At 39.0% G+C, this 24,562-nt stretch overlaps 1 protein-coding gene across 3 annotated transcripts in view; it reads left to right on the forward strand.

Moving 5' to 3' along the window:
- Window positions 1-24,562, forward strand: part of Tao (Serine/threonine-protein kinase Tao) — a 549,291-nt gene that overhangs the window by 187,850 nt on the left and 336,879 nt on the right. For all 3 annotated transcript variants that reach the window (XM_067158891.2, XM_067158894.2, XM_067158892.2), the window contains exon 7: window positions 20,428-20,590. In XM_067158891.2, the coding sequence (XP_067014992.1) occupies window positions 20,428-20,590 (163 nt within the window). The remainder of the gene's footprint in view (window positions 1-20,427; window positions 20,591-24,562) is intronic.

Raw genomic sequence — 24,562 nt, forward strand, 5'->3', positions numbered from 1 at the left:
ATCCCTAATATTTCATCCCTTTCATCAGTAAACCATTCATGTGAACAATAAGTTTCCTTCACCAGAATAAACACCCTCCCCCCCTCCCTTTTTATCTCCTCGGTCTCTACAATAGACTGTGTACCCTTCTGGAAATACTTCTCTATTACCCACCCCTTCTCTCAACCAGGATTCTACTCCTATCACCATATCAGTCTCATAAGATTCCATCAATGTACCGAATTTTAATTGTTTATTTATTACACTCTGACAGTTTACCAAGAGCAATCTCAGACCTCCTTCCTCCCTAAAACTTGACTGTTGCAATTGGGTAACATTTGACTCATGAGTTGAGAACGTCCCTGGAACGCAGATCCTTGTACATAGATCTTGATTTAAGGGTCTGGGTTTTCTGGCAAGTTTCCCTGTATGTGCCAGTTTAGTGGTATGGGTTTTCTTAAGTACAGATTAGTTTGCAAATCTCTGTTGATAATTGTAGCAATTTGTCTACAGAGATTTGCTTTTCCATTACCATTCAGATGTAACCCATGCCTAGTAAACATTTGCCTGCCAAGACCTAAAGTATCTACTACATAGACATTTCTAAAACTCTTACATAATCTCTTGATTTTTATATTTACATCATGTACAGCTTTGTTCACACATGAGTCCTCATACCTAGGTGGCACATTAACTACAATTACTTTTGAGTCAGGTAGTTTGGAAATCTTACCTCTGAGAGTCATAATTAGTTCCTCACCTTCATTTGCAGCAATGTCATTTGTACCACTCACAATTACCACATAATTGTCCTTCTCTAACACAGGATCACAACTTGAAAGGACGTCTTCAGTTTTGGCACCTGGTTTTATTAGTCCTAAAACCTCAGTTTCTGGATTCTGCAGCTCATCCTTGATGCCTTCTGCCATACCCCGCCCTTGACTGTCTGCGTAGAGATGAATCTTTGGCGATCTTGACTATCGGTTGGTTTTCTTCTTCTGTAGGTTACCTCCACTGGATTTAAAATTATTTGGAAAACTTGGTATGTCTTCTTCTGGAACTTGCTGAAGTAACTGAAATCTATTTTGGCACTGCAAAGAGTTTTTTCCCGGTTTTAAGTTGTACGTAGTTTCTCCCATATGTTTAACATTAGGCCTAAAATGGCTATGCGTCACTTCCGTCCATGGCGATCTTTCTTCTCCAATGTCTTCTTTATCTTCCAGTTTCTTTATTCTGTCCTTTAAGCTTTCATTTTCATGTTTCAGAGCGCATAAATCTTCTTGTAGCACTCCTAAAATCTTAATTATAGTTTCATATGTCTCTCGTTCTTGTTGTTCTGCCTCACTATCGGTTTGTTTACACTCGGGACACAGCCACTCACTTTCTTCAATATCAGTCCTATTTACAATATTTGCACAACGAAAATGGTACCATTCATCACACTTACGACATAGAATCCCATTTTTAACTACTCTTCTGCATTTGCCACATTTTTCACTGCATCTTACACCATTATCTACTACGGATATCACAGACTCCCACACAGTAGTCGCCATCTTACTTCCTTTTCTTGATAGGCAAAACTATGAAATAAAATAACATTAAAACAATAGTCTGTAGGCCTAAATTAGCTTCATCAATCCTTGTGTTTCTATGTCACTTTTTTTTGGTAGCACACAAAACTGTAAAATAAAATAACATTAAAACAATAGTCTGTAGGCCTAAATGAGCTTCATCAATCCTTGTGTCCCTATGTCACTTTTCTTGATAGGCAAAACTATGAAATAAAATAACATTAAAACAATAGTCTGTAGGCCTAAATTAGCTTCATCAATCCTTGTGTTTCTATGTCACTTTTTTTTAGTAGCACACAAAGCTATGAAATAAAATAACATTAAAACAATAGGCTGTAGGCCTAAATTAGCTTCATCAATCCTTGTGTCCCTATGTCACTTTTCTTGATAGACAAAACTATGAAATAAAATAACATTTAAAACGATAGTCTGTAGGCCTAAATTAGCTTCATCAATCCTTGTGCCCCTATGTCACTTTTTTTGATAGACAAAACTATGAAATAAAATAACATTAAAACAATAGTATGTAGGCCTAAATTAGCTTCATCAATCCTTGTGTCCCTATGTCACTTTTCTTGGTGACACACAAAACAGTTTCCCTTCTCGTGCCTCTTCATCACATTCTTGGATAACATGTCTGATAACCTCCCTAGCTTCGCTGTGGATAGACTTTCCTTTCTTCCGGCAGGGTTCCATAATAGTAATACAAAGTAGCACTATAATAACATAAATGTATTATAACACAATTATGTAAGTCTCAATATATAAATCGCTGTTCAACACTTACAACACACAGACAAGATCAACTGTTCGACTGGCCATTTGTATCATCAAAGGGAGACTGGCTGACGATACTATCTAGTCACTACTACATTTTGCTTCAGGCCAAAGAAGGTACAACACCAATCAGTATGTCCCTTCACCGTCGGGGAAATAAAGGATCCTGCTGTTCTTAATCAGTTCCAATTCAAAGTAACCAAACATTTTCATCCAACGCTGCAGGATCAGGGGTCAATGGATGGACTTCAAACGAGCCATTGTTGAGGAAGCTGTTGGTTGAAGGCGAGACACAAATAGGGAATAATGGATTCAAGATGACGGAAACTTATTGACAATTACAGGGCTTGATATCGTAATCTATAATCTTCATTTCTGTATTGACGAATTACACAATTAAAAATAGGAAAGAATTTCCACCAATCAATACTTGTTTATTGCTTATATTAAGCCACAGGACCGGTTTCGACCCCATATACAAGGTCATCTTCAGCTGAACCATGAATACATATTTATATGATGAAGCTTTGATTAAATTGCATTGTCAAAGGAATGTCATATGATGATGTGCATTTAGTCATATACAAATGGGGCATGTCTTAACGTGAATTGGCATATATGTCAGTATGTACAACATTGCAACTGTATGTCTAAAATATTATGTTGAGGTCCTAAAATTAGTGTATAAAACATATCTTCACTTAAACTAACTTATATATATATATGTACAGGATAAAATACAATATATAAAAAACATTTCGTGCACATGAACATTCGTGTCTTGCTTGTTGGTCAATTCATCAACTGTCGTATTTAAGTCCCATTTGCAGTTGTACACTCAGCTGCTGTTCTTGGAGTTTAAAAGATATGGTTGTAAAATTGCATGAGTAAAAGATTTAGTCTTCAAGTGGGATAAAACACTTTCCAATTAAAAAAAAAAAAAAAAAAAAAAGTTGCCAGATGTATGCATAAAATTCTGCTAAAATATGTTCAGCTCTGCTATGTATGTTGCCTTATGTTAGAATCAAAACTTGTTGTCCTGTGGCGTCCGTAAAATTGGGTTCAAAGTAATGGCTCCTTTCCCATTTGTAGCTGTGCAATGGTGTTATGTTTATCTGTGGAAGATAAGATTGAGCTATGAGAGATATTATGTTGGAGGAATGTCTAAAGGTTATGTGTGTAAATTTGAATATGTACTTACTATTGTTGGTGTAGCAGAGTTGCGTTTGACGTGCGAGCTTGTAGTGTACTACTTCGTGTTCTTCTTGGGCTCATACTAGCTGCTGTGAGGGGAAGGGAAGGAGGGGTAGGGAGAGTTGTTGTTGTGGGGGTAGGGGTGGAGCTGGGTGTGTTGTTTGATGTTTTTCTGTTACGTGTCGCATTCTGTTTGTCAATTAACTTAAGGTAAGAGTTTTTTAGAGCGGGGATAACTGTATTGAAGATGATGTTAGTTTTTTCTGTGATTTCATTTGTTGTAATTTGGATTGGTGTACTGATCTAGAGTAATGTAAAATTCTTCTGTTATGTTGAGCAGGGGGCCTTTGGGGTTTATGTTTAGGATTTGCATGTCGTTATCGATCTTTGTAAAACTGTGTTTATAGTCTGCGACATGTCCTATTGAGGAAAAATGATTGTGTTTTACCGCATTTATGTGTTCGTTATATCGGGTTAGGAAGTTTCTACCGGTGCGTCCGACATAGCTTGTCTCGCAATTATTACATTTGATACGGTATACCCCTGAGTGGTTGTATTTGTTGTTGCTATTGATTGTTCTGACGTTGTGTATGATGTTGGTACTATCGTGTGTAGTTCTGAAAGCTATTCTTAGGTTATGTTTTTTAAAAATGTTGGTTATGGGGTATATGTGTGCATTATTGAAGGTGAATAGTGCATAATCTTTCTTGGACTCGTCTACTTTTGTTAGTTTGGTTTTGGGTTGGGATTTTATTTTGTGAATGATTTTGTTAACCATTTCTTTCTTGTATCCATTGTTCTTAGCTATGTCATGAATTAGTTGTAATTTTTTGTTTAGATCTTCTTTTGTTAACGGTATATTGAATGCTCTGTGTATCATGCTATAGTAGGCTGCTCTTTTGTGTGTATTGGGGTGAACGGAATCCATTTTAATTGTATTTGAGGTTTGCGTGGGTTTTCTGTGTATTCTGTAAGAAAGGTGGTCATCAAGTCTAGTTGTCGTTATGTCCAGGTAGTTCAGATTGCGATTGTTTTCGGTTTCCATGGTAAATTTTATATGGGAATCTATTGTGTTGAGTTTATCTAATATATCAGTTTCATTTGTGGACCTATTATGGATGATGACAAAAACTACATTACTCTAGATCAGTACACCAATCCAAATTACAACAAATGAAATCACAGAAAAAACTAACATCATCTTCAATACAGTTATCCCCGCTCTAAAAAACTCTTACCTTAAGTTAATTGACAAACAGAATGCGACACGTAACAGAAAAACATCAAACAACACACCCAGCTCCACCCCTACCCCGACAACAACAACAACTCTCCCTACCCCTCCTTCCCTTCCCCTCACAGCAGCTAGTATGAGCCCAAGAACACGAAGTAGTACACTACAAGCTCGCACGTCAAACGCAACTCGGCTACACCAACAATAGTAAGTACATATTCAAATTTACACCCATAACCTTTAGACATTCCTCCAACATAATATCTCTCATAGCTCAATCTTATCTTCCACAGATAAACATAACGCCATTGCACAGCTACAAATGGGAAAGGAGCCATTACTTTGAACCCAATTTTACGGACGCCACAGGACAACAAGTTTTGATTCTAACATAAGGCAACATACATAGCAGAGCTGAACATATTTTAGCAGAATTTTATGCATACATCTGGCAACTTTTTTTTTTTTTAAATTGGAAACTGTTTTATCCCACTTGAAGACTAAATCTTTTACTCATGCAATTTTACAACCATATCTTTTAAACTCCAAGAACAGCAGCTGAGTGTACAACTGCAAATGGGACTTAAATACGAGAGTTGATGAATTGACCAACAAGCAAGACACGAATGTTCATGTGCACGAAATGTTTTTTATATATTGTATTTTATCCTGTACATATATATATGTTAGTTTAAGTGAAGATATGTTTTATACACTAATTTTAGGACCTCAACATAATATTTTAGACATACAGTTGCAATATTGTACATACTGACATATATGCCAATTCACGTAAAGACATGCCCCATTTGTATATGACTAAATGCACATCATCGTATGAAATTCCTTTGACAATGCAATTTAATCAAAGCTTCATCATATAAATATGTATTCATGGTTCAGCTGAAGATGACCTTGTATATGGGGTCGAAACCGGTCCTGTGGCTTAATATAAGCAATAAACAAGTATTGATTGGTGGAAATTCTTTCCTATTTTTAATTGAGGGCTTGATATGTCGGAGAGATGAAAACAGAGACATTATTCAAAGGAATAGTAGCAGCGGATGAATACCGAAACTTAACTGGTGGGTCAAGGAGAGCTGCTGGGCTGACATGAGCACGCGGATGGAGGAGGAGGGTGCCGAAGCACAAGAGGCAACCTATGGGAATGGCACCAAGACGCTCTGTTGTATTGTTCACAAATTAACCAATGAAAGAAGCAGCTCACATGTTCCCATTATGAACAAGAATGGCAAAATCTTCTTGGCATAGGAAGAAAAGCAGCTCGATTTGTTCTGGGTGATTTCCAATGAAAGAGTAATGTTACAAAAATGTTGCAAAGTTTGGGCTGGGAAGACTTGGGAGAAAGGAGACGAGCTGCTCGACTAAGTGGTATGTTACAAGTATGATTTTCTTATATAGGTCAAACTGGTCGGAGCTTTCACACGAGATATTTGGAACATTATAACGCTTAAAAACATAAAACATAATATGAGAGGAACGGGTCATCACTTTACATCCATAGAGAAAGATCTTACCATCATTAGAAATATAGGTAAATTAATGAATGAAGTGGAAAATCTACAAATTTTTTTTGGACCAGACCTATAATAAAAAATCAAAATCTCAATGATGTCAATGAAATTTAAAATCCTTTGTACCAATTAACACCTAAATTAATATCCTGAATTCAAATCAGAACAAAATCCCTCATTTATTTAAATCTCCACACTCAAATGCTTCATCCACCATGCCAAACGTTAAGCCCATCCATACCGCTTCTAGAAACTCCCCTCCAGCAAAAGCACTTACGCCCATAGACCAGCCTACCCCCACTCTCTCTCCATGCCCCGCCCCTCCATTACCGCACCGATATAACACCAGGAGTAGAAATGTTAGTAAAGCAGGCGCTGCCAGAACAGACAGGTCCACCTGGTATGAATTGAAGTCACTTTGCAGTTATGATGTGTTAGTTTAATAGGTTTTGTTACAATACGCATACCTGCCAACCCTTCCGATTTACCCGGAAACTTTCCGGTTTTAACTCGTCTTCCGATTTTCCGATTTATTTTTACTTCTTCCGATTTTTGACTAATATAACCTCTAGTACCGCCAATACTCTTCCCCTTCGATAAAGGATAAATTCTTACGTACTTGTGTAATTTACTAAACCGTATTTTCAAGCGTATTTATTTGTTGCTTTATTTCGTGAGTGTTTCGTCCGTCGCCTTCGTATATCGTGTTTCCCGCTCACCACAACAGCGTGTGCGCTTTATGCAGCTGGGGATTCGGGGCGGCAATCGTCCTGCAAGCAAGAGGCTATCGCGCGCTAGCGACTCAGTTAATCGGGACGAAAGAACGAGTTTATTGTGCTGTTCGCGCGCTGTTGACAGCGTTTCTGTGCGCAGTTTCGTCGGAATGGTAGGCCACGTGTTTTTTCCCCCCTCTGTCAAAGTCGTTTGTTAATAATGTATGGGACATATTGAATTATTTTGCATGTGGTAGTTTCGCGTATTTAAGTGCATAATTTTAATGAATTGAATGTTTTTAAGGGGGTTCTTGTCGATGACAGTTTCTGGCATTTTCTTTTCTCGTTATGGCCAAAAAATATAACAAACGTTATCTCCAAGTGTTCAGAGATACCTATAAATTTCCGTTCATTTTACCGTTTAAGGGAAACTACCGTATTTTTCGCGTAATTAACGCCTTTACATAATTTACGCATCCCAATCATTTTGGGTCCAAAGTGGAGAAAAAGAAATGTTCCACGTATTTGACGCACCCACAACTTCGAACATCCATCACTCAGCTCCGGATGCGTTTCGAATAAAGATGCCAACTACTCAAGTAGCAGGCTTCCTATCGCGAAACAGGCATTCCACACACAGGGCAACGTGTTGTAGCCGTCAGGAAATCCCACTGCACTAGTTTTACGAGTGTTTCGGGTACGGGACATTCTGTGATCTCAAAATTGTTTCAGTCCACAGTATTCCAGTAATACTGCATCATACAAACTCTCGGTGATCATTTACGTCGAAACATACGGAAATAGAGCAGCGGGCAGCAAGTATTCAGTGTCCAAATGAAACGTGCGCTACCGCGGTAACAGAAGTGCACTTCACGTGGCCAACAAGTCTCCCAAAGCATTTCGCGGACCAAAAAGCGGCAAGTTTCTGCAAGTAGAGGATTATCTGCTTAAATATATGATTTTGTTGCGCAATGTTGGATAAGCCGTTTCTCACGAAATGCTGTGTTTTAAAGAATGAGAAATAGCCGCGGCACATGGAATCAGTATCTCAGATTTGAAGGTTAGCCGAGGCTTCATTAATTTTCTGAAGAGAAATAAACTTTCTCTTCGACGAAGAACAACATTATGCCAAAAAATGACGAATGATTTCAACCATTGCCATCGCTTTGTGATTAAGAAGCGTGAAATGAAGGAATATTTGATCTCCCTTTATAGGAAGCGCACGTCAGACGCCAATCAGTTTCCGTACGCCACAAAGTCAAACAATCGATAAGAAAGGAACATATGGTGTTATCGTACGCGCTATCGGAAGCCCAAAACAATGATGTACTGCAATGCTTGCTGATGGCAGAAAGCTTACACCTTACATTGTTCTAAAACGAAAAACAATGCCTAAAGCAAAATTTCCGCGAGTGATCCACGTTCGTATTCAACAGAAAGGGTGGATGGACACGTCACTCGTACAAGATTGGATACGAACGGTTTGGGGTAATGTAGCAGGGTCCCTCCTTCGATGCCCGGTCCTTCTCGTGTTGGATAGTTTTCTTTCTTTTTTTTTTTCAGTATGCCATTCAGGTCGTATTTTCAGCTCGTAATGAGAAGAATATTTTCTAGTGTCGGTACTTCAAACCCACGTGTCTAACTTACCTAATGTACCCTATTTGACTTTTCAGAAAAAATCTCACGCCGGAATTTTACGCTGTATGACGATAATTGCAAATGAGTTGAACCAATTGTTATTATATTATATTTGATGTATCTTTTAAATGTAAATGAATTATAAATAATTTGTAAAGATCGGAATTCCTTGAATAATTTACGCATCCACAGTTTTCGCCTGTATTTTTCGTCAAAAAAAGTGCGTTAATTACGCGAGAAAATATGGTATTATGGATTTTGTTGTGTGTGCCGGTGTGACATAAATATTATTATTCGTATGTGTCATAAATGAGAGTGATTAGGTACATTTTCTTGTAACCATTTTTTATGTTTTCATAGTTTAAGATTTTAAATTTAATGATCAATTCGCGTTGTAACTGTAGATATGTATGCTTTTTATCCTGACCTATTTTTCACGTTGACTGGTGAAATATACGTGATGAAATCCAAGAATTAAAAAAATCTTCCTATTTTTGGGTTCTAAAAGTTGGCAGGTATGAATACGTGCTCTAAATTGTCGATTAATTTTTTTTTTTTTTTTTACTTCATTACAGATAATCTTAAGATCCCTCCCAAAGGCCAAGCAACACATCATTCTGATATTCATACAAGACTGTATTAAGTTTCTAGGATGTTCCTTCCCAATTAAGCAGCAGCCTAAAATTAAGAAACAGCCTAAGACTGTACTCTTTAAAATTCCTTGTTGTCACATAAGATCCGAAGCTAAGACGCTTATAGTTTCATTCACAACAACAATCTTGAGTCTACATATAACAATCAGTTTTAAATCTCCACTTGTGGTTGACAACACATTTCAACATTGGTTACGTCAAGAACATGAAAATGATATAGGTGGGTCAAATCCTCTTTACCCAAGACTTATGTTAGAGGAGATCCATTTTAGTTTTGGACATATTTTTAAGTTAGATAGAATAGGACCGACAAGTTTTGTGTTAAAACACCATTAATTTATGTTACATTTATGTATTGTTCTCATTTTTAAAATTATTATCCTCGCATGTTAGTCTTAAGAGATAATTAACATTCATATATTATACTATATATGGTTAAATAAGGTCCTGAACCTCGACCTAAAGGTTGTATACAGGCTGAAGATGCCCAAATAATGGGTGAAACGTGTACCTGATAAGTCTACATAAATTAATGTAGATTCAAACCACATTAAACATGGAAAGTATTGAATAGGTGGTTTTATTAAATTATCCTTGTGATTTTATGCTTAAGTGGTATTTTCCGAGCTGTCAGTGGAGAGATGGCGTGGGAGGACATCAGTAGACGAATAAGTTTGAGTGGTGTCTTTAAAAGTAGGAAGATCACAATATGAAGATAAAGTTGGAATTTGAGAGGACTAACTGGGGCAAATACTCATTTATAGGAAGGGGAGTTAGGGATTGGAATAACTTACCAGGGGAGATGTTCAATAAATTTCCAGTTTCTAGGAAAACAACAGATAGGGAATCTGCCACCTGGGCGACTGCCGTAAATGCAGATCAGTAGTGAGTGAGTGAGTGAGTGAGTGAGTGATTGATTGATTGAAAACAGGAGGGGAGGTGGGTGAAGCATTTCTAGTAGGTTTAAACCAACCAGCCCCAGGCGTGACCCGAGACTTCAGCACTGCGGACACCACTGCACCATTGAACGTTGAGTTGAGAATGTTTGAAACCAATGAAATCAAGATGTGCTATCAGAGCTCCGAAGAACAATAAAGCTGCAGGCAGAGACCAGATTCCAGCAAAATTCTTGAAGGCTGGTGGGAGAAGATGTGGTAGTATACCAGACTAGGTGCACATGACGTGCCCTGACAATTGGCAGAAAGGTGTTTATGGAAATATCCCCAAGAAAGTCAAATTTAGTACCTGCAATAACTGGCGCCAAGTATGGAGTTCCAAAAAAGATATTTACTCTCAATTTTGTCAATTTCAAGAAAACTTTTGATAGCATACATTGGTACTCATAGAACATCCATCATAAGAAGCTGTGGTATCCCAGATTTGTCAATGCCTTCAAAAACCTGTATCATAACACCTGTTGCGTGAGGGCCAGTAGTAGGATAGCAAATTTCATTATTGATACGTGTCGGACAGGACTATTTTATCTCCTTTGCTGTTTATCCTTACCATTGATTTTGTTATGCATTTCATCACACGATGACAGTGTCGGCTACAGATTTGTCTGAGCCTTCGCAGTCTTTCATTGCTTGTGATTCATGTGGTCCACTTAAGAAGTCGGTAAAAAGATGAAACTCAAACTAATTAAAACACTTGTCATGCCAACAGCTATCTACACCAGTGAAACGTGGAAAAGTTAAGGCGTAGACAGCATGGAAATTCAGCATGTTCTACCTAATTTGTTTACACAAAATTTTGGGTATGTCTTGCCGTGACAGTCACCAGTGAGGATATTTTGAGACAGAGTAGCTCCAGGAAATCGCAAGATAGTGTGGCAGAACGTCACATGCATCTAGGAGGCCATATTCTTTGCTTATCAGACAGTCGATATTCGGAGCCACCCAGAGGCAGGCAGAGAAGTTAGGCAGACCACACAAAACGTGGTGCCAAATCATTCAAAGAAGTGGTGGCACTATACAATTGCTAATCACTAGATTGCGTGCCAAAAGCATGGATTCAATTCTATACTTTTCCGCAGTGCTCAAGTCGATCGAGGGCATATGATGCTGTTGGTGGCGATTCGTCCATCAGATGGAGACGTAAAGTCTTGAGCAGACCCCTTGGTGCTATTCGACAAGAGTAGGCTAAGTGTCGGCACCCGGTTTCACCCTGTCCGTTCGTATCATATATATCGCGTCTTTCATTTCAGTAGTATAATTGGACAGTTCGGCCTCCACCTCTGGCTCCCAGGGGCCTGCTCCACCTCCTCCTCCCAAGGGGTCTTCCCCGGGGCCCGCTCCTCCACAGTGAGAGGCCTCTTCCAGTGCTGCCAACTTAACCTTACTACCGCGAAATTTGAATTCATAAACTAAGCTACGTGCTTTTTGACAGACAACAACGCATCGCTAACCTCAGTACTGCCATCTTGACTGACCTAAACCTCAATGCTGCCAACTTAACCTCACTAGCGCGAGATTTGAATCGGTAAACAAATCCACGTGCTTTTTTGACAGACAATAACGCATTGCTAACGTCAGTGCTGCTATCTTGATGGGCCTAAACCTCAGTGCTGTCAACTTAACCTTACTGGCATGAGATTTGAATCGGTAAACAAAGCCACATGCTTTTTTGACAGCTCTCATCCACCATCTTTAATCAACAGAGCACCGTGCTGCCCTCTTTAGCTAAATACTTTTGAAATGTGGTGGCGGATAATTTGAAAAATGCTTTTTGACAGCAGCCATCTTTAATCGACAGAGCGCAATGCTGCACTCGTTGGTTGAATTGTGGTGGCAGGTAATTCCACGTGACAGCAGCCATCTTTAATCAAGAGAGCACCGTGCTGCCCTCTTTAGTTGAAATGTGGTGGCGGCAATTTGAAAAATTCCACGTTCTCTTGTTTAGAAACAAACTCGTGTGCTTTTTTTTGACAGCTGTCATCTGCCATGTTGCATCACAAACCTCAGTGCTGCACTCTTTAGCTACATACCTTTGAAATGTGGTGGCGGCAAATTCCATGTGCTCTTGTTTGGAAACAAACCCACGTGCTTTTTTGACAGCTGTCATCTGCCATCTTTAATCAACAGAGCACCGTGCTACTATCTTGTGAGCAATTTCGTCAGCTATCAACAGAACATCGTGCTGCCCTCTTTATGGCCACTACCTTAAGCACATAGTAGCGGGCAATTTGAAAAGTTCCGTTAGCTGTCATCCACCATTTTTAATCAACAGAGCACCGTGCTGCACTCTTTAGCTTCTACCTTTTGAAATATGGTGACGGCAAATTCCACGTGCTCTTGTTTAGAAACAAACTCACGTGCTTTTTTGACAGCTGCATCACAAACCTCAGTGCTGCACTCTTTAGCTACTTACCTTTGAAATATGGTGGCGGATAATTTTAAAAAAATTCTACAGCAGCCATCTCTCGACGCTAATTGCACAAGATGGTGGCTATACATGACTCCTTAAGGGTGCTTACTCAAGATGGCTGTTATACATAGGTTCTTATGAGACGCCCTTGGGATGCTTGCGCAAGATGGCGGCTGCTCTTATGAGACGCCTTAAGGGTTCTTGCACAAGAAGGCTTGAGACGCCCTAAGGATGCTTGCGCAAGATGGCGGACACAAGATGGCGGCTATACACGACTCCTTATGAGATGCTTTATGGGTGCTTGCGCAAGATGGCTGCTGCTCTTATGAAGAAAGCTAACTTAGAGCCTAACGTGCCATGCTAGTTCGATTCATTAAATTTGGGGCTTAAATGCAAAATGTTAAATATCTCAAACGGTGCGTTGTAGAGCAAAATGAACAAAATTTTTCTGCCCAGTACCGAGGTTCGCAGTTTGAGGAACATGATAACATAAGTAAAACATAGTCTAATGATGAGATCAACGGTTCGGTTCCTACTTAGGCCCTTTGGCATTTACTCTGTTTAAGCTTCTTTTGGAGCAAGTTTTTGTAACATGATCAGGTCTAGCTATAGTAGAGAGTATAACATGCTATGCTGGTTCGATTAATTAAATTTGGGGCTTAAATGCAAAATGTTAAGTATCTCAAATGGTGCATCGTAGAGCAAAACATACAAAAATTTTCTGCCTAATACCTAGGTTCGCAGTATCAGGAACATGATAGCATAATAAAAAAGTAGTCTAATGATGAGATCAACGGTTCGATTCCTACTTAGGCACTTTGGCATTGGCAGCTATCTAATTCTACAAGATGGCGGCTATCCATAGCTCCTTATGATATGGCCTAGGGGTGCTTACACAAGATGGTGGCTGCTCTGATGAAGAAAACTAGTTTGGAGGCTACTGCGAAAGATGGCGGCTGCTGTTATACGTACGGTAAGAGGGCAATTTGAAATTCTACGTGCTCTCGTATGGAAAATTCCATGTGCTGTTTTTTTACAGCTCTCATCTTTATTCAACAGAGCATCGTGCAGGTATCTTTATAGTACTAAACCACATACCTTTGAAATGTGGTGGCGGCAATTTGAAAAATTATTTTAACCGCTGTCATCTTTAAACAATAGTGGCTATACATAGGCTGTTAAGGCCTCATCATTCTCCTCCTCCTCCTCCTCCTCTGCCTCCTATATCAAGGAATAGCTTTATCGAACAAGTTTAAACCAGCATCACGAAGGCAAGTGTGTGCAGCGATAACATCATTGTGCATATGTGGACTTGCGAAACATAACAAGACTGGAATTAAACACTGTACTCGATATCGTTAACCTCAACATGTGATCAGAACATCGATTGATGTGTTCAGAACACTACATAAGTGATTAAGACTAGAATCGAACACTGTACTCGATACAACATGTGTTTAGAACATGTTAGGGGATACCTTTGTTCTAAGAAGTTGAGATTGAAACATGACAAGACTACAATCGAACACTGTAATCGATGTTAACTTCAACATGTGATCAGAACATTGTTTGATGTGTTCAGAGCAAAAGTACAATTTCAATGATTTGTTTACTGTAAAAAATAAAAAACACACTGTGCGCATATCGCGTAGCTAATTCGCTTAGTAAACAATATTGCAAAAGTACAACTTCAATGATTTACCTAGTGTAAAAATCGAAAACACACTGTGCACATATTGCGTAGCTAACTCTCAGTAAACGATATTGCAAAAGTGATGATTCGCCTAGTGTAAAAAATAAAAAACACACTGTGCACATACTGCGTAACCCACTCGCTCGGTAAACGATATAGCAAAAGTACAACTTCAAATGATTTACCTTCTATCATTCGTCTTTTGCGAAAATATAAAACTACAGAAAAAGCTATACTGCGTAGCCAACTTGCTCGGTAAACAATAATCTGATTTAGTTACAATAGAAGAAACCTAGATTCAAACCCTGTTCTATTATCGCAAACGCGGAGAGTAAAATTAAACAGAACGATTGGTGCTATAAGAAATACATTGGTTACATTTAAGTCCCTAGCAGTCGAACAAGTTATCGCATAAACATGTAACATGAAATATTAGTCAATCTGTTGACATGGGTTACAAGCGTGTAGCTCATGCGGAACGATACAACATATGTTTAGAACATTGCTTGATGTGTTCAGAACACTAAATAAGTGATCAAGACTAGAATAGAACACTGTACTCGATACAACATGTGTTTGGAACATATCAGGGGATGCTTTTGTTCTAAGATGATTGGATTACAAAAGAAGTAATTAAGACTAGAATCAAACACTGTTCTCGATGTCGTTAACTTCAACATGTGATTAGAACATTGATTGATGTGTTCAGAACAAAAGGACGTTTCCTCCACCTCTTCCTCCTGACTGCGTCCTCCTCCTCCTAGAGCTAATAGGCTAAAGGGCTCCTCCACCACCTCACCACACTCTCCTTCTTCCGGAAAGAGTTACCTGAAGTTGGTACATTTTTAACACCCTCATCGATTAACAGCAAGAACGCATTTACTTTAAGTGTAGCAAATTAATCTTTATTGGTAAATAATTTTTTGTGTTCAGAACCGAAGGCATTTATACTACACATAACAGGGAATGGAATCCGAGGGCCACGTCTTATGAGAATTACCTAATAGAATCCCCGAGGTGCGATGAGTTGCGTTTTTCTAACAGAAATCAGTATCTGCTTAATTGTTTTTAGTGTTTGGAACACTGAACTTTTCAAGAAGGCAGCAGTGAGGTTAGCAGTGTTCTGTTGTTGGATTTTAAATTCCACGCTACGACATGCAAAAGGTGGCAGCTTTGACGTTTAGTGCTCTAAAGATGACAGCAGTGAGGTTAGCGATGTTCTGTTGTTGGATTTTAAATTCCGCGCTACAACATGCATAAGGTGGTAGCGTTGAGGTTTACCGCCGTAAAGATGGCAACAGTGAGGTTAGCGATGCTCTATTGTCCTTCAGAGTGAGGTTAGAGTCCGTCAAGAAGACAGCTGTCAAAAAAGCACGTGGCTTTGTTTACCAACAAGAGCACGTGGTTGAGACGTCACGTGAGTTTGTTTCCAAACAAGAGCACGTAGAATTTGCCACCACCACATTTCAAAGGTATGTAGCTAAAGCGTGCAGCACTGAGGTTTGTGATGCAAGATGGTGGATGACAGCTGTCAAAAAAACTCATGAGTTTGTTTCCAAACAAGAGAATGTGGAATTTTTCAAATTGCCACCACCACATTTCAGCTAATGAGTGCAGCACGGTGCTCGCTTGATTAAAGATGGTGGATGGCAGCTTTGTTTACCGATTCAAATCTCGCGCTAGTGAGGTCAAGTTGGCAGCATTGAGGTTTAGGTCCGTTAAGATGGCAGTACTGAGGTTAGCGATGCGTTGTTGTGTGTCAAAAAGCAGGTGGCTATCAAAAAAAGCACATGGCCTTGTAGACCAATTCAAATTTCCGCTAGTAAGGTTAAGTTGGCAGCACTGGAAGAAGCCTCTGGCTGCGGAGGTGGAGCGGGCCCCTGGGAGCCGGAGGTAGAGGTGGCGGCCGAACTGTCCAATTATACTACTCATTTCATCTCGTTAACTCCTCTGATGAGGTTGACGTCGGGAATAAAAAGTGTATTGACAAGGCGGATTCAACCTTATTATTTATTTACATAGTTTACGCCCACATTGGAGCACCTAAATCAAACTCAAATACATTTACGTTAACAAAGAATTAACTGAAGATTTAGCTTGCATCATCTTCTTCCTTTCCCAAAACCTCTTCATTCTGGCTGACCTGGCTGCCCTTTCTTCATCAGATATGACATATTGTTTGTGTTGTACAGTTTTTAATGACAATCTTAATGCTATTTTAAATAATTTTTATAGGTTTAGACAAGTCAATACACGAATAAATACAGCACATATTATGGTCAAGTTTATCAACATTGAAGATTCATCTCGCTTCATACTCGACCCCCCCAGAGTAATGGGTCAAGGGTTGGACATACATTCTCTAGGAACTTTAATGACTTGTAGCTGCCTCTGTGGATCCGTGGTAGAGTGTCGGCCTCCGGATCCCAAGATAGCGGGTTCAAACCCGGCAGAGGTAGTCGGATTTTTGAAGGGCGGAAAAAAGTCCATTCGACACTCCATGTCGTACGATGTCGGCATGTAAAAGAACTCTGGTGATACATTTGGTATTTACCCGACAAAATTAATTAAATCTCAGCCATAGACGCCCAAGAGAGATCCGGTTTACTCTAGGTCCACTAGATGGCAGACAGAGTAAACCGGAACGTCGAAATTGACGAGCAGACAGCCAGATGGCGTCAAATCGAAATGTCTGCAAACGGTAGCTGAGGCCATACGATTATTATTATTATTATTATTATTATTATTATTATTAATGACTTGTGCAGTTTATGAAAATATAATGGTACTAGTGGTGGTGGTGTTTTTTTTTTTTTTTTTTTTTAAATTACCGTATTTCACGGCATAATCGTCGCACTTTTTATACCAAAATTTTCGAAAAAAATTGTAGGGTGCGACCATTATACGATGAATATTTAATACCAGTATTTGTATTACTCAAAAAATGTATTTATAACTAAATTGTATTTGATACAAATTTAAGATGCACATAATACTCGCGTTTATACATCAAAATAATTAAAATAGTCTAAAACAAAATTCATAATTTTTCGCAACAATTCGGCAAACGTTTTTCCAACCTGAAAATAAAAATTAACGTATTAAGTTAATTTGTCATTAATTTGAGTATTAAAGTTAAAATATTACACTTGCAAAAAATTATCGCTTTGTTGTGAAATGCGGACTTACCGGTACGCAATTTATTCCAAATCTTCGGTGTCGCTATCGCAGGTTTCGCTATCTGATGCGCCGTCTTCGCCTCTGTTAATACCAGTATCAGATTCTTCGTTTCCCTGCCACACTGCGTCATCTTCGGAACCGTCTAGTGCATTCGAAATCCCAGTCCTTTTGAAGCTCTTGGAGACTAGTTCAGGTGGTATAAGATCCCACGAGCATAACAAGTCCAAGGGTGGACGCCTGATATTGCCGGCGGGCGTCAATTGCTGATCGCCGCTCATCATCCACTCGTTGTAAAATCGACGTAAACGGTCTTTAAAGGGTTTATTAACACATACGTCTAGTGGCTGCAACGCAGATGTTAGGCCACCAGGAATGACTATCTGTCGTGTCTTATTTGTAGTGAGAATTTGCTTCACTTCGTTCACGAGGTGACCTCGGAAACTATCTAAAACAAGCAGAGCTGGTTGTTTTAGTAGTGCATCAGGTCTTCTATTCCACACAGTTTTAACCCAATCCAGCATGAGTTCTACGTCCATCCAACCCTTTGGTTGCACTCGTACATGAATTCCACGGGGAAACTGTATATTCTTAGGCATCGTTTTCCTCTTGAAAATGATGTAAGGCGGCAACTTTCTCCCGTCAGCTGTAATGGCTAGCATTGCCGTGCATCGCAACTTCTCACTACCGCTGGTTTTCATTAATACACTCCGTGATCCTTTTAGCGCAATAGTGCTGTTGCGAGGCATATCAAAAAAGATTGAAGTCTGATCGGCATTACCGATTTGAGAAAGCAAGTACGAAGTTTCCTTGCGCAAACGTATGACAAATCGGTGAAAATTTACAATCTTGTCCGTGTAATCAGCAGGCAACTTTTGGCTTAGTGTTGTTCTCCTTCGCACTGACAGATTGTGTCGTCGCATGAACCCCTTAATCCACCCACGAGTCGCCTTAAACTGAGTTACCGGTATGTTGTGTTTGCGCGCTACCTCCTGTCCCTTAATTTGTAACATTTCATATGATACACTGCAGCCATTGTTACGTATTTCACTGACGTACCTGAACACTTCTTCGTCAATTATAGGAAACTTCCCTGTTTTAGGACCTCTAAACGCGCGTCTAGAAGGGTTTGTGCTTTTTAGCTTGTTTTTTACTTTCCGCCAGTCACGCACCAACTTGTCACTCACAGAAAATTTTCTTTCTGCAGCTCTGTTCCCGTGCTGTTCAGCGAAGGCAATTACGCTTAGCTTGAAGCCCGCAGAATAGTTTCTATATTTATCCATAATCGCTTATAAATGCTTCACACGTTAATGTTTTGCGATATAAATGACTTTCCGTAATTGTTCACTATTAAAACAAATTATTTCTGCAAACACCCAAAACACAAATTAAAAACTTAAATTCTCACGCACACATGTCTACAGTAATCACGTAAATCTGAAACAAATAAATGCACCTGTGATCTGTCCATTCCAGAGCAGCCAATACTGTTAGGCAGCAAGGAAGCATGCAACAATTTATCAGTTTAGCTCGTTGGTTGCGACACACTACTGCGCTTGCGCAAACCTCGCAAACCGGAGCTCTAGCTAGCGCGGTGTAGATCTACTGTATAGTTGACTGTATTCCGAGACGTCAGTAACAAACATTCATTTTTTTCAATTTCTTTTAAACATACGGTAATTAGGTTAATATTTCTTCCCAGTTATTGATGATTTTACATTACATTACTACGAGTTTATAAAATAAAACTTTAATAGCATTGGATAATAATCATCTTGACTGCTTGGATAAAAGTTTTCATCCCATGCCCGGACACTTATGACGTAGTAGTAAGATAAGAGTCTAGCGATGACAACCGAGACATCGTAAATAATTCGGCTGAATAATTCCGTGGAAATCTGCGTTATCGTCTTGGATTTCACTTCGTGCGCAATAACACAGGAGCCGGCCCCATGGTGTAGGGATAGCGTGCTTGCCTCTTACACGGAGGCCTCGGGTTCAATTCACGGCCGGGTCAGGGAATTTTACCTGTTTCTGAGGGCTGGTTCGAGGTCCATTCACCTACCTAGCCGGTATTTCCTGGCGACGTTGCCGATAAGCGATATCTTACAGCCTTACGTATTTCAAATGGGAACTCATAATATGTAGGTGGTTAATAAATAGTACACTGTCTCGCGACCACGTTGTCAAACTGCCGATAGTCTACCGGTAAGCCATGCGTCGTACATACAGTATACCGGTATTATTTATTTATACGTTGTGCAACATGTCGCAAACGTGACTGTGTTGCCAAATTGCCCATAAACCATACACGTATTTAAATTGCGCATTCATGTGCAACTTACGTTGCAGTTCCATTTACCTTTTAACCAGATTAGTGAACAAAATTTGGACGTGCGACGATTATGTAATTACAGGTTTAAAGTCCGATTTTTGTATTGAAAATAAAGGATGCGACGATTACGCGGTGGCGACGATTATGCCGTGAAATACGGTAGGTATCCTATAATGCTTGAAATGCATTTTCTTTTCAGTCTATTCTGTGGCAAGTATGTGTAGTTTCTGTTTGGGGCCTGATATCTGAGTGGCATTGTTACAGGAATTGCAGTTCAAATCCTTGTTAATAAATGTGAGATATTTGAAATTAAAAGTCATATCCAGGCTCATGGCCATGATCAGCAGTTGTGTAAAACTGCAAGTTGTTGTAAAGTTATGAGTCTGTCATGTTGTTGAAGGGTATGGAACTAGTAAATTTTACTGAGTTAATGCAGAAATATTTCTGACTTGATATATTTGCATGTTGTTCATTGAACCACTCTCCACCAACGCCTTTCAGTTTCAAATGTCTTTCAGTTTCTGTCCTAGCTTGTTACTTTGGTGTTGTATGATTGCAGCACCAAATGGTGACCCGACCACGGTCTCCACACGTGCTAATCGACCTGATCCAGAGGACCAAAGCGGCCGTACGGGAACTCGACAACCTGAATTACCGCAAGATGAAGAAAATTCTCATGGTAGAGGCGTATGAGAACGATAGTGTGGTGGCAGACGCTGACGGTAGGTGCAGTGGACAATTTTTGCAGTAATTTACATAGTTTCTTCGGTCAGATATATAGTTTAGTTGATAGTTCGGTAGATAAATAAGTTGAAACATAATAGACATCAACATTGAATGATTGCCAGCTTTCACTCTTCCACTTTCGAGGTAGCAATCTGCCATTATCCCTGTTTCATGCAGAAACTAACAATCGGTCATTACTCTGCCATTGAATTAGTTCAGTATTAACTTGCTAGTTGGCTCGAGTTTGCAAGGAGTTCTGTCTTTATGCTCGATAGGATTTTCAGACAGCTTGTTTTTGTACATTTTCTTTGAACTTGAAACATGCGCTTGTCATTTTGTTCACACTGTGAATGGCAGTAAACATTCATGTGTTTCTGTTGATTTATTGACAACTTTTTCAGTAATTTACATGGTTATTTTGGTCAGATTAGGTATAGTTTAGTTGATCGTTCAGTAGATGAATAAACCCAAATACCATCCACACATTTTTCCCGCAAAAATATTGCTTCTGAAAATCGGATGCGTTTCATATCATGATGATATATACATTTGCTGTTCAGTATGTGCAACAGTGATACTTCCGCACTTCTTTGTAATAGTGAGAAAAGATACAAGGTTTGGAATGAAATGTCAGGTCAGTTTGTTTAAAATTTTGTGGATAAATTACCTACTGCAGCTTGCTTGTTATTTTCTAATTCTGACTCTATCTTCAATTTTCATTCTTAAAAATTAAAATACATTAGTAGATTTCTGTAGCAAAGTTTCACTTTTCTTACTCAAATAGTGCCGTCTAATCTAACTTGACCGTGCCTGTATCATGAAAACTAATTTCAAGCCCCAGTAGAGTTATGGTAACACTTTTGCTGCTAATTTATGCAGAACAGTCTTTCTGAAATTCAACCAGATGTGCCAACTTCTGAAATGAGGTATGCACACTCTCGTATCTTGACGTATCACATTCTTATTTAATTTCAGTACCTGCTGTCAAAATTCAGGGGTCATGTATTTCAGCCTTTAACAACTATCAGCCATGTTATTTATGCATTTGTGAAAATGTTCTTTCCTCTCGTTTTGAACTTCAAATGAATGCTCCAAAAAGAGTATTTTCTTCTTTTAAAAAGTCGGAGTGGTGAGTCTAGAGCAGAGGTGCTCAGCCGGGCTGGCGTGACGTAGCAAATATACGTCACAGTGAAGCGAGTGAGTGATCACACTTTGCACGGAAGTCCGATTGTAACTACGAAACTCTCCTCCACTGCTCAGCAAAATGTTGATTGGGGCACACTCTAACAGCAAGGAAACTGACCTTTTCAAGATATTGCAGTGATTTATACTGTGTTCAATATAAACAGTCAGTTTTATTTTCTTATATTCATACAAACTAACACTTTATGTTACAGTTTACAAAGATACAGGGTTTAAGTGTACAGGCTATGATTTACCATTCCTTGGATGGGAATGCCAGTATTTCCACTTTTTTAAACATTCCTGTTATTTATTCAGCAAAAAATATATTTACAAAATTCAGGAAGTTTACTGCTTGATTTTGCACAATGTTTCAGTGTTATGTGACTTTCCCTTTTCACTGAATATCTTAAAATAGTATTTGAAACTTATAAGGCGTCCGATGATAGTAGCTAGCCTTTAAATGGCCAGGGAGTTTCATCACGAGTGAGGACATAAGTATTTACTATACAAGATTCAAGTACAAGAACATTGCAAATGCATCTACTATGGTTGTCAGGGTAAGGGGTGCGGAGGGTGAACATGCGCCAATCTCAACATTGGTTCCGTACGCGGTGATTCTTGAGAACTAAGGTGCTGCTACGAAGTTCCAAATCACTTTAGTTACACATTTACTGTAAGTACAGGCATCTCTTTCAGTTTGTCGCGACTAATGTAGTATTTGCTGCTTGTGCTGTACCTTACTGATGTTATTCCCAGTTCGTGAGTTTATCACATAATTTAAACCTCCTGAACTCCATATTGGAAATGTTTCTAAAAGGCCTCTTAAAACTGTAGAGGTTGTCACATTTTAACTTCTTTCTTACAGCATAAAATGACTCGGATTTCTGCTTTATTTCATTATTTTGTAACACTGGTATCGCCAGTGACTGGGCCTTCACGGCCTCTGGCGTAACTATAAGGTCACCTTGGCTGAATAGCTTACACACATCGCCTGCCCGTCTGCTTGCAGTGTTGTGAGTGCTTTCAAATGTTGGCAAGAGCACTAGCCTGAAATCGAGATGGAAGATAATCGTATTCAATTTAAATGCTGGAGTGTATAAATATTGGTTTTAAAAAAATGCACTCTCAATCACTTGGTGTTCTATGATCACTGCTAAAGTGATGGACGGACAGATGGATTGATTCTCATTGTAACCATATTATATTTCACAGGTTAATTTACGAATTTTTGAGAGGCTTTAAAAAAGCCTACAGTATTTGGTGGTTTCTTTTTGTAAAGAATTTGAAATGAGAAATTTTGTGACCCATTTTCTGAAATTTAAGAAAATAGGTCAGGAAGCATGTGATCCCCCTGCCAAATTTTTTCATTAGAAATTCTGGGTGCAGGTCTTATTTGGTAGCAGCTGATATTTGTTGTTACATGGTAATGATAGTGTATATTTTGGGCTAAGTGTTTTGAACAGTAGTTACATGGGGTACAGCTTGATGTTTATGGTTTATAGCATTTAAAAATCGGAGATGTAGCATTTTGTAGCATCTAAACTTCTCAAATTTAGAGTTTTGTAGCAAATTGGTAAAAAATATCCATAATTAGCAAAATTGCACACACAACAGTTGGGAGTAAAATACAGTAATACTTTTTAATCACATTTTGCTTGTCATGGAATTTTGAATACTCTGTGGAAAATAAGACAAACATCAACATAAGACTGCAAGAAGTATTAACACACATGCAAATATGCATATTTACACATTTCCAAACACAATTTCAAAATGAAAAATACTATTCTGAACGTATTCATTTATCACAGTACAACAGTCCTACAAGGAAGATGATTGAAGTACAGCATGCCAATTGTTTGAATGTTTTCCTCCTTCAATCGAGTCCGCCTATCAGTTACAATCATGTTGTACTTGCTAAAAAACTGCTCTACATCGACACTGTTCGTAGTGGTCCAAATGCACTGCAGTGCTGCCGAGGCAAGGGAAGGAAACTTTAACTTAGTGCCATCAACATTTGAAGAGTGTCAGTGGTTTTGTCCACTCTAATGTTCTGCAGCATCTGTTGGCGATATGCCTCACAGCCCTCGACAAACTGATCAACAGTGACACTTCTAAGAAATGGCAACTTATGCTTCAAAGACACAAGTGATTTGGGTTCCAGAGCACTGTTTTGCCCTGCAACTGCAGGATTAAATAAATTGCACATTTCTTTGAAAAACACATTAGTATTATCACTGACGCCCATGTGCTTCGAGGGCTTAGTTATGCATTTAAGCATACACTGCTTAGACTGCACCTCAATTTCCTCTTTCTTCGTACTGTTTCTGAAACTCTCCAGCAGGTTACTTGTTTCCAACGGAAACCATCCGTCAGCACACCTCTTCAATTCTGCACAAATAGTGGTAAGATCATCCCAGTGAGCATACGGGTAAGATGATCCCTCCAGTACTGTGAGTGCTGCATTAATTTTTACAGATATCTGTGAAACAGACTTTATTTGAACTTTTAGCAACAGAAGCATATCCTGATCTAACACTGAATGGCGACTGCTATTTAGGGAATTCTCATCAAGAGAGCTAAAGAACTCTACCAGGGGTGTGAGGTACTTGTCAAGATACTGGACTGGGTGATGGTAGGAGCTGGGAACAACAGTGCATTCAAATCAGGGAAATTATCTTGCAAAAAATTTAGATAGGAGTTCTTCAACTTCTTGCAGTGTAGAAAAGCCATCTTAAGTTTGAAACTAAATTGTTCAACTGTGACAGTTCCTTGAGAATAAC

This window comes from Anabrus simplex, chromosome X (assembly GCF_040414725.1).
Source record: "Anabrus simplex isolate iqAnaSimp1 chromosome X, ASM4041472v1, whole genome shotgun sequence".
Lineage (NCBI taxonomy): Eukaryota > Metazoa > Arthropoda > Insecta > Orthoptera > Tettigoniidae > Anabrus > Anabrus simplex.